Raw genomic sequence first — 10,203 nt, forward strand, 5'->3', positions numbered from 1 at the left:
TTGAGTGTTTTCAATCTTTTAAATATCTGGTCACCCGAATATGGTCTAAGGATTTGATAAGCGTGTCGGTGCTAACGTAGTTGAAAGCTCTCAATGTCAATACGTGCAGCTGGCGTCTTAACCCCTTCGACCCCGAATTTTTATAGGTATCGCTAAATTTTTTTTTTACTTTTAATCATGTTGAAGTCATTTAAGAAGCGTCTAGCCAAAATTTCGGGTCTCCACGCCCATTCGTTTAGGCGGTAGAGAATGTTGCCTGTGGGAAACTTTGGGCAATTGTGACTACAAACTATTTTGTTTTGTAATGATAGACGTATTACGTTTTATTGGATTTTTGTTAAGTTTTTTGTTATTTTACAGTAAATATATACTTAGATGCGCGCGTGAGTGGAATTTTAATCACGCTCAAACACATTCACGAATAAATATTTGTACTTACGCATGCCAATGTGGGTAGGAAAAGTCATACTCGCACACGCTCACACATGAACAATGTTTATGTCTCACGCTTTCGCACGATTCACGACAATTTTCGTAATTCACGACAAATCTCGTAAGTCACGAATATTTTCGGAACACGACAATTTTCGTGGCTCAATAAAATTCTGGTAATTAACGAAATTTCTCGTGACTCACGCTATTGAAATCTTAAGCGTGATTAAATATGTAAAGGTGATTAAAATCGGTGAGCTTGAATTTAATCGTGAACGTGAATTTGTTCGTGATTGTGACTTTTTGTGTCTGTTTTACCGTGAGTGCTAATTTTATCGTGAATATAAATTTTATTGTTAACGTGAATTTTATCTTGAGCGTGAGTTGGATCGTGAGCCTGGGTTGGATCGTGAAAGTAAATTTTTATCGGGAGCGTGATTTCGGAGAAAGTTTACTCACTCACAATCACAAACACAATTTGATTTTTACCCACGCTCACGCGCCACACATTTTTCTTTAATCCCGTTCACGCACATTCACGAGGTTTCGTTTAAATTTCAATCACGAGATTTCGTTTCTTTTCTTTCTTTGACGGCTTCGCGTGAATCACGCGTGACTCACGAAAATGTTTTTTTTTTTTGTTTTTTTTTTTAACCCATGTGCTAATCCACTAGTACGTTGCCAAGAAGTGGCTTCCTCCCTTTTTACGATTCCTTCCCAATTCCCCACTGCACTGCAGATATGTTTTCCCCATCATCAGCGCATTTCTTGTCACTGGGACATCCCAATTGAAGTTCAAAATTTTTTCAAAATCATTGTTTTCAAACCTTTTTTCTCCAGGTCTTATGTTCAAAAATATGTAATTTTACTACCAAAATTGCCCAAAGTTGCCCACAGGCAACTTTTCAATTTTAAAAATTTCCCATCTGTTGTTTTTTTGCAATTCTAAGATTTGACTTCCAGAAATATTTTATTTGACATGTACTACAATAGATTTAATAAAAACTTTCAACATTTTAGATGTAATTTTTGAAAAAAGTCACATGTATAAAAACCTCTTTTTAAATTCGCAAATATTTTTTTCTTGAGGTACGTGCGTTATAATGAAAAAATTTTTGCTAACTGACAGCTGATTTTTCATTCAACTTGAAGAAAACACTTGTAGCTTTCGATACCGTTACAGCTTTATGAATAAAAACAAAAACAACGCTGACAGTGAGTCTCAAAACACAAAAAGTTGCCCACAGGCAACTTTAGGGTCGAAAGGGTTAAAAGAGAAATACCTCTCTACAGTAGCTACCACCTAATGTAGGGCCGTCTTACTACTTACTCCTCTTGAGAGAGAGTAAGTTTGACCAAGTCCACCTGAAATTTTATATATTATTAGATATTCCGTTACCAATTTTTTTAATGAAAATTGTTATATTTGATTTAATGGTGGTGGGTATTTACGATATGACCCAGCCGAATTTACTGACCAAATGCATTTGAAATGCTACTCCTGTGTTTCTGTAAGATACTTTCTTATTTATCTATATGGCCTTAATGGATTAAAAAAAAAAACATTTTTTACTTTTAAACCCGTTAGTTTTCATCTTAACCACTAAGATCTCGATTCATTTTCCACATGCTGTGTTTTTTTCATGATATCAAAACACCAATTTAAATGTGACCGAAGGAAACATATTTACACAGAAAATTTTCCCTCATTTACACTAAACATGTAGACAACACTCCTTCGCTCACTCTCTAAGAATTTCTCTTCTCTCCCTCAATATCAAACAATACAAAAACAAATAAAAGGGAAATTTTTATTTTTGAGCGGGAAAATTGTGTGTGTTTTTTTTTTATATTGAGATGAAAACATCTCAAAGTACACCACCACATGTAATTCTGAGTATAAGTAGAATGACATAGTCTCCGTTATGATCATTACAAGAATCACACTGAAGGAGTAAACATCGCAGAGGACTGTTTATTTGTGTCATGTGCATATGTGATATATTGTGATTTTCCAAAAAAATTAATTAAAAATAAAAAATAAATACCCAAATAACCAAAAAAAAAACCTACAACAACAAGAAAAGTGCTTTAATTATATTCACATTATTGATATAAGCTATTATAAATGGGTATCATGTATAAATTAATGAAACATCGAAATCTCAATGTAGATTTTAATGAAAAACCTTTGACGAAAACAAGAAGTGATAAGTGTCGTCTATTGACCATGGATAACGGTCGTAAAAGCACTAGTGAATGTGATGTCATCGCAAATGACATTGATGCAGCGGCAGACCATACCAGCAATGCAATGCATAAAATCGAAGGGGAAGTGGAGAAACGTTTCACGGCCGAACACATTTTACAACTATGTAAATTTTTAGCAGAAAAATCTAAAAGAAATGTAAGTCGTCAAAGGCATATAAAATCCATAACCAATAAAATACACTGAAAAAAAAACAGGAAAAAATTTTTTGATTAATTTTAGAAAATTTAGATTTTTTTTAGAAATTTTTAACTGAACAATATTACAAATGCTGACATCACGCCTATATCACAAAAATAACTAAACATTTTTCTACAAATTCAAGAAAATTTATTAAACATAATTAATTTTTTTGTCACTTGTTGAAGAAAATTTTGTAGTTTGAAGGAAAACTTGGAGTTCAAAATTGCAAGAATGTCTTTAGTGCCATAAGAAGTGGGCCCATTTGTAATAAAATTTATAAATTTAAAGAAATAATGAATTTGTTTGCGAGGAGTACGAATTTAGTAAATCTTTCTACTTCATTTGTGTATAAGTTTTTCCCCGTTTTTTTAGTTCATTTAGTTCAAACGTACGCAAGAAATTATTAGAGTAAAGGAAACTTTCTCCAAATATAAAAATTCCATGTACTGAAGTAAAGTTAACCCTCTAATGTCGCAATTTTTTTACCAGCTTGTTAACGACACAAAAACAAAAAAATTTACACGGCAAAATTCTGTATATGCTGCATGTTTTCTAAGTTTTCTTTTGAGTGTACATATTTTTGTTGTCTTAAGGTGTGTTTTACTAAACGCGTCCTTATTCAATGAAGACCGCCTAAAGGCGGGATTGGGTATTAGAGGGTTAAATTGGCTTTAGCGAAATAAAGGGTTCACTTTTTGTGAGTGTAGTACATAAAGTTGGATAAGAAAATAAGGATAGACTAAGGTGGGGACGATTATGTTATACCCTGCACCACTTTAAAGATCAAATTTGGCATGTAGAGCTGGAATGTTAACGCCAATGCCTGTGCAAAAATTTCACTCAAATCGAGCGAAAGATATATATGGGATCTTTATCTAAATCTGAACCGATTTCCATCAAATTTTGCACACTTGACGATACTATTAATTGTATTCCCTTGAAGCAAATCTGTATAAAATTCTGGTTTCTTCGGCCATATAAGTGAATATCGGTCGAAATATACATATGGGAGCTATATCTAAATCTGAACCGATTTCCTCCAAAATCAATAGAATTCTATACAAAATACATATCTGTGCAAAATTTCAAGTCTATTGGACTGCGACCGTGACTTTGATAACAAAACTGTGTTCTCTGCCTGACGGGAGGACTGACATGGCTATATTGACAATGGTCCGGTCCTGACCAATTTAAAGAGAGGCTTACGTGAAGACAATAACACATAACGGTAAAAGATTTATTCTATAGACGAAAACTACGATTTTTTGTCCAACCTACGAGTGTTTAGATAATATTTGGACCTGTGATACCAATATTTTATAAATCCCTTCTGCTGAAGATGAAGGTTACATTAAAAAACAAGTACATACGGCCGTAAGTTCGGCCAGGCCGAATCTTATGTACCCTCCACCATGGATTGCGTAGAAACTTCTACGAAAGACTGTCATCCACAAATTTCAACTCACATGGTTGTTAAATATCATATACTATCACCACGTACCAAATTTCAAGCAGATCGGATGCATTTTGCTTCTCCAAAAGGCACCGGAGGTCAAATCTGGGGATCGGTTTATATGGGAACTATATATAATTATGGATTAATAGGAACCAATTCCTGCATGGTTGTTGGATACCATATACTAATATCACGTACCAAATTTCAATCGAATGGGAAGAATTTTGCTCTTCCAACGGGCTCTGGAGGTCAAATATGGGGATCGGTTTATATGTGGCCTATATATAATTATGGACCGATACCGACCAATTTTTGCATGGGAGTTTGAGGCCATATATTAACACCACGTACCAAATTTCAACTGAATCAGATGAAGTTTGGTCTTCCAAGAGGCTCCGGAAGTCAAATCTGGTGATCGGTTTATATGGGGGCTATATATAATTATGGACCGAAGTGGACCAATTTTTGCATGGATGTTAGAGACCATATACTAACACCATGTACCAAATTTCAGCCGGATCGGATGAAATTTGCTACTCTTAGAGGCCTCGCAAGCCAAATCGGGGGATCGGTTTATATGGGGGCTATATATAATTATGAACCGATGTGGACCAATTTTTCCATGGTTGTTAGAGTCCATATACTAACACCATGTACCAAATTTCAGCCGGATCGGATGAAATTTGCTTCTCTTAGAGGCCTCGCAAGCCAAATCGGGGGATCGGTTTATATGGGGGCTATATATAATTGTAGACCGATGTGGACCAATTTTTGCATGGTTATTAGAGACCATATACTAACACCATGTACCAAATTTCAGCCGGATCGGATGAAATTTGCTTCTCTTAGAGGCCTCGCAAACCAAATTTGGGGGTCCGTTTATATGGGGGCTATACGTAAAAGTGGACCGATATTGCCCATTTTCAATACCATCCGACCTACATCAATAACAACTACTTGTGGTAAGTTTCAAGTCGATAGCTTGTTTCGTTCGGAAGTTAGCGTGATTTCAACAGACGGACGGACGGACGGACATGCTCAGATCGACTCAGAATTTCACCACGACCCAGAATATATATACTTTATGGGGTCTTAGAGCAATATTTCGATGTGTTACAAACGGAATGACAAAGTTAATATACCCCCCATCCTATGGTGGAGGGTATAAACATTTACTTGGATCCAAAGGTTTTAAATTTCTTTAAGGATTCTTTAAGAACTGTTTCCCAACCAAAGATGCGGTTTCCTTAAAAGTGATTTTTCAGAAAGGTGTCTTGCTTTAAATCAGGCTCTAAAATTAAAAGTACAGATTTTTCGAATTTCGATATTGGCAATCCGTTACTTCAGGCTCACGTAACTAAGCTATTAATACCCTCAGAAATATCAACAGCATTACTGAGAAGGGTAGGGAGGGGAAGTCACAATGATGGGATGGTTAGCATGTCCGCCTTGCATACAAAGGGTGATGAGTTCAATCCAAGTTTCGACCAAACTCCAAAAAGTTTTTTAGGGGTGGATTATCCCTTCCCAGGGGAGCCACCGTGGTGAAATGGTTAGCATGCCCGCCTTGCATACACAAGGTCGTGGGTTCGATTCCTGCTTCGACCGAACACCAAAAAGTTTTTCAGCGGTGGATTATCCCACCTCAGCAATGCTGGTGACATTTCTGAGGGTTTCAAAGCTTCTCTAAGTGGTTTCACTGCAATGTGGAACGCCGTTCGGACTCGCCTATAAAAAGGAGGTCCCTTGTCATTGAGCTTAACATAGAATCGGGCAGCACTCAGTTATAAGAGAGAAGTTCACCAATGTGGTATCACAATAGACTGAATAGTCTAAGTGAGCCTGATACATCGGGCTGCCACCTAACCTAACCTATCCCTTCCCAGATGTTCGCGACATGGTGAGTGTTGTAAAGCTTCACAAGACATTTTTGGTATTACGAAAAAAGTTTTTGACAGTGTTGGAGGGCGCCATATTCATCATTGAAATTTTTAAATTAATCGATGAAATTTTATCTCATATTTTTTATTTGACCACATTTCGTGGTAATTTGCCACATACAACAAATTTTAAACCCTTTTAGGGTGTATAACACAGAAAAAAGATTTTTGCCCTTATTTCTGACGATTGTTATACCCACCACCATAGAATTGTAACGGGGGTATAAAGGGTGATACGGTCAAAATTTGGTCAAGGGAAAACGCGTGTAAATCGGTGAAATCGTTTATTTAAAAATTAAATTAAATTTCTTTTTCAAGTTCAATTAGTATAAAATTCAGGAAAAATATTCAGTTAGGCTTTCGCTTTTCCAAATCCGAATTGCCGGGCCTCACGCTTGACACCTGCCATCAGATTTTGTACAGCCACCTTGGCCACCTTCTTCGCCGCAGAAAGCCAGTTTGCCTTGAACTGCTGCTCGTCCTTAGCAGTTTTTTTGGCTTGACCATAGCCCAGTATTTCTCAATTGGGCAGAGCTCTGGCGTGTTGGGAGGGTTCTTGTCCTTGGGAACCACCTGCACGTTGTTGGCGGCGTACCTCTCCATGGCCTTTTTACCGTAATGGCAAGATGCCAAATCCGGCCAAACAGTACGGAACAACCGTGTTTCTTCAGGAAAGGCAGCAGACGTTTATTCAAACACTCTTTCACGTAAATTTCTTGGTTGACAGTCCTGGAAGCTATGCTGCTTTGCAAGCCACAGGTACAGATGGCTTGCCAAACCAGATATTTCTTTGCGAACTTTGACATTTTTATGTGCTTGAAAATATCTGCTACCTTTCCCCTTCCTTTTGCCGTATAAAACTCCTGTCCGGGAAGCTGCTTGTAGTCGGCTTTAACGTAGGTTTCGTCGTCCATTACCACGCAGTCAAACTTCGTCAGCATCGTCGTGTACAGCCTCCGGGATCGCGCTTTGGCCGTCGTATTTTGTTTATCATCGCGATTTGGAGTCACTACCTTCTTGTACGTCGATAGTCCGGCTCGTTTTTTGGCTCGATGCACGGTTGTAGACGATACACCCAGCTTATTTGCGGCATCTCGGAGAGAGAGGTTAGGGTTTCGCTTGAAACTACCGGCAACTCTCTTTGTCGTCTCAGCGGCTTCCGGTTTTCGATTTCCCCCCGATCCAGACTTCCTGGCTGTCGACAAAAGTTCCCCAAACACTTTAATTACATTTGTAACGGTTGATTTGGCAAACTTTTAGCGATTTTGCCAGCTTTGCGTGCGAGTTTTATCCAATTTGCCTGAAATTGGAAATCTAGAGGTATTTTAGGACGATAAAAAAGTGTACCGAAAATCGGTCAATCTTTTGGTATAACCCCATATGGATCGATTACCCGATTTTGTTTCTTGGGCGTCTAGAAAGTATATTTTCTACCCGATTTGTCTGAAATTAAAAATCTAGAGGTATTTTAAGACCAAAAATGGGTGTGTCGAAAATGGGGGGTATCGGACCATGTTTTGATATAGCCCCCATATAAACCGATCTCCCGATTTTACTTCTTGGGCTTCTAGAATCCGTAGTTTTTATCCAATTTGCCTGAAATTGGAAATCTAGAAGTATTCTAGGAAAATAAAGAGATGTGCCGAAAATGGAGATTATCGGTCCATGTTTTGATATAGACCGCATATAAACCGATCTCCCGATTTTACTTCTTGGGCTTCTAGAATCCGTAGTTTTTATCCGATTTGCCTGAAATTGGAAATGTAGAGGTATTCTACAACCATAAAGACGAAAATGGTGAGTACCGGTCCATGTTTTGATATAGCTTCCATATAGACCGATCTCCCGATTTTACTTCTTGAGCTTCTAGAATCCGTAGTTTTTATCCAATTTGCCTGAAATTGGAAATCTAGAGGTATTCTAGGAAAATAAAGAGATGTGCCGAAAATGGAGATTATCGGTCCATGTTTTGATATAGCCCCCATTACACCGAACTCCCGATTTAACTCCGAGGGTTTCTAGAAATTTGTAGTTTTTATCCGATTTGCCACAAATTGAAAATATACTGGCTTTTTAGACCCATAACAAAGTGTATATGATTTAGTTTTATTGGTCCATTTGGTTAGGCCTCCATATAGACCGATTTCACTTATTGAAAATGAATGCAAATTTACCAAATTTTACTTCTCGTAATCATATAAATAATTGGGATGAATATCTACAGATTTTAGATTTCAAATCAAGGCATTATTTCATCATTTTCTTGCACACTTACAAGAGATGTTTATGATTCCTCTAAAACTCAAAAAAATTGTTCTTATAAATTCAGAATCTGATCTAGTCTTCATAGGTAAAATCTTAACATTTATCTGTGGGAAGTGTACTGGTTGAACTAATATGCTTGGGACATGACAGATATTTCATCAAACCCCCCAGAAATTTTCAAAGGCAACTATTATATTTGATTCATCGTGGTGGGTATTTAAGATTCGGCCCGGCCGAACTTACTACTGTATATACTTTTTTCGATTTTGCTGCTCAATTTTAAAACAAATTTCACAAAATATCTTACATTCTTATGTACTTTCCAAGCTACTTAAAGAGTTCATTTTTAATGTCAGTTTATAATCTAAGATAGTAAATGTACTTCTGTCCCAAAAAAAAAAATACGATAATGTAAAATTGTTTTTGTTTTTCTTTTTTTTCTATTCCTTCATCCCACCAGAAGAATTTACATAAAAAGCAACAGAGCCCTAAAAAATTAACAAAAAGTCAGAAAACTTTTCAATTTCAACCCATGGATTGCAATGATGATGATAATGGCAATGACACTAAAGATAAAAACGAGAGTAGTGGAAACGATGGTGATGACGATGGCATGGTCACGGATTATGATGGTCATTATCATGATGAGGATATACCAAGAATAAGTTATCAAAATCAAGCCCTACCTTTATTAAACAAAGCCAGAAAGTCCTTTTCCACCTACAATCAACAAAAAAATTCTGAAATCCACCAGCAGCAACAACGACAACAACAACAACAACAAATGTCAACAACATCCAGTGCCAACATTTTATCATCGCGCTTATCACCTGATATAAATGCCTTAAATATTTCATCTGCAGCCTTAAATCAACAGCAAAATAACCATCAACAGTATTTGCGTTTGCAGCAACAACAACATCTAGGTGATCATCATATGGAAGAAGACCCTCAGCAACAGCATAACCATGAACATCAACAACAGGCTTTTACACAGTCGCACCACCACCACCACCACCAACATAATCATCAACAGGGAAAACGTGATATTTTACTGAAAATACGCCATCAAATTTTTGAACGTAAACGTTTACGTGAAAAAGCCTATGAAGGACCACATGCTCTAAACGCGACGACAGCACAAGTGTGGCGACCATGGTAATGTTGCCATAAAAAATATTCGTTAGGATTTGTAAGGGAAAGGGGGCAATATTAGAGATTTCCATAACAAACAGTAGACTAACGGGCACAATGTAGAGGGTTGAGTGAAAATGAAATTTGTAAACTTCAATTTTCTATGAAAATTTTCCATGAAAATATCATAAAAAAATTTTAAATTTCCATGAAAACTTGAATTTCATATAAAAATTTCGTTTATCTATGAAAATGTAAAAGTTTTTATCAAATTTTCAATTTTCTATAAAAAATTCAATTTTCGATAAGAATTTAAACTTTTTTATAAAAATTTAAATATTCTATGAAAATTTCACTATTTTATGAAAATTTCACTATTTTATGAAAATTTCAATATTCTATAAAAAACTCAGTTTTATATGAAAATTTAAATTTTTCATGAAAGTTTCTAGTTTTATCAAAATTGTCCCTTTCTAAAAAAATTCAATTTTTTTTAATTTTAACTTTCTATAAAAATTTGAAAA

General features: G+C 36.2%; 1 protein-coding gene across 1 annotated transcript; it reads left to right on the forward strand.

The window, feature by feature from the left end:
• Positions 1-2,391: 2,391 nt before the first annotated feature.
• On the forward strand, positions 2,392-9,902 carry Him (Holes in muscle). The gene is made up of 2 exons (XM_075300269.1): positions 2,392-2,839; positions 9,006-9,902. The coding sequence occupies exons 1-2, from the start codon at positions 2,561-2,563 to the stop codon at positions 9,705-9,707; spliced, it is 981 nt and encodes a 326-aa protein (XP_075156384.1). The 5' UTR covers positions 2,392-2,560; the 3' UTR covers positions 9,708-9,902.
• Positions 9,903-10,203: the final 301 nt, after the last annotated feature.

The sequence above is a fragment of the Haematobia irritans genome, chromosome 3 (genome assembly GCF_050003625.1).
Source record: "Haematobia irritans isolate KBUSLIRL chromosome 3, ASM5000362v1, whole genome shotgun sequence".
Classification (NCBI taxonomy): domain Eukaryota; kingdom Metazoa; phylum Arthropoda; class Insecta; order Diptera; family Muscidae; genus Haematobia; species Haematobia irritans.

Excerpts from the sequence above, each read along its gene's own strand:
- Him (XM_075300269.1), top strand. The coding sequence starts at position 2,561 with ATGGGTATCATGTATAAATTAATGAAACATCGAAATCTCAATGTAGAT. Across the intron at positions 2,840-9,005 it reads CAGAAAAATCTAAAAGAAAT|AAGAATTTACATAAAAAGCA; the intron begins GTAAGTCGTCAA and ends TCATCCCACCAG.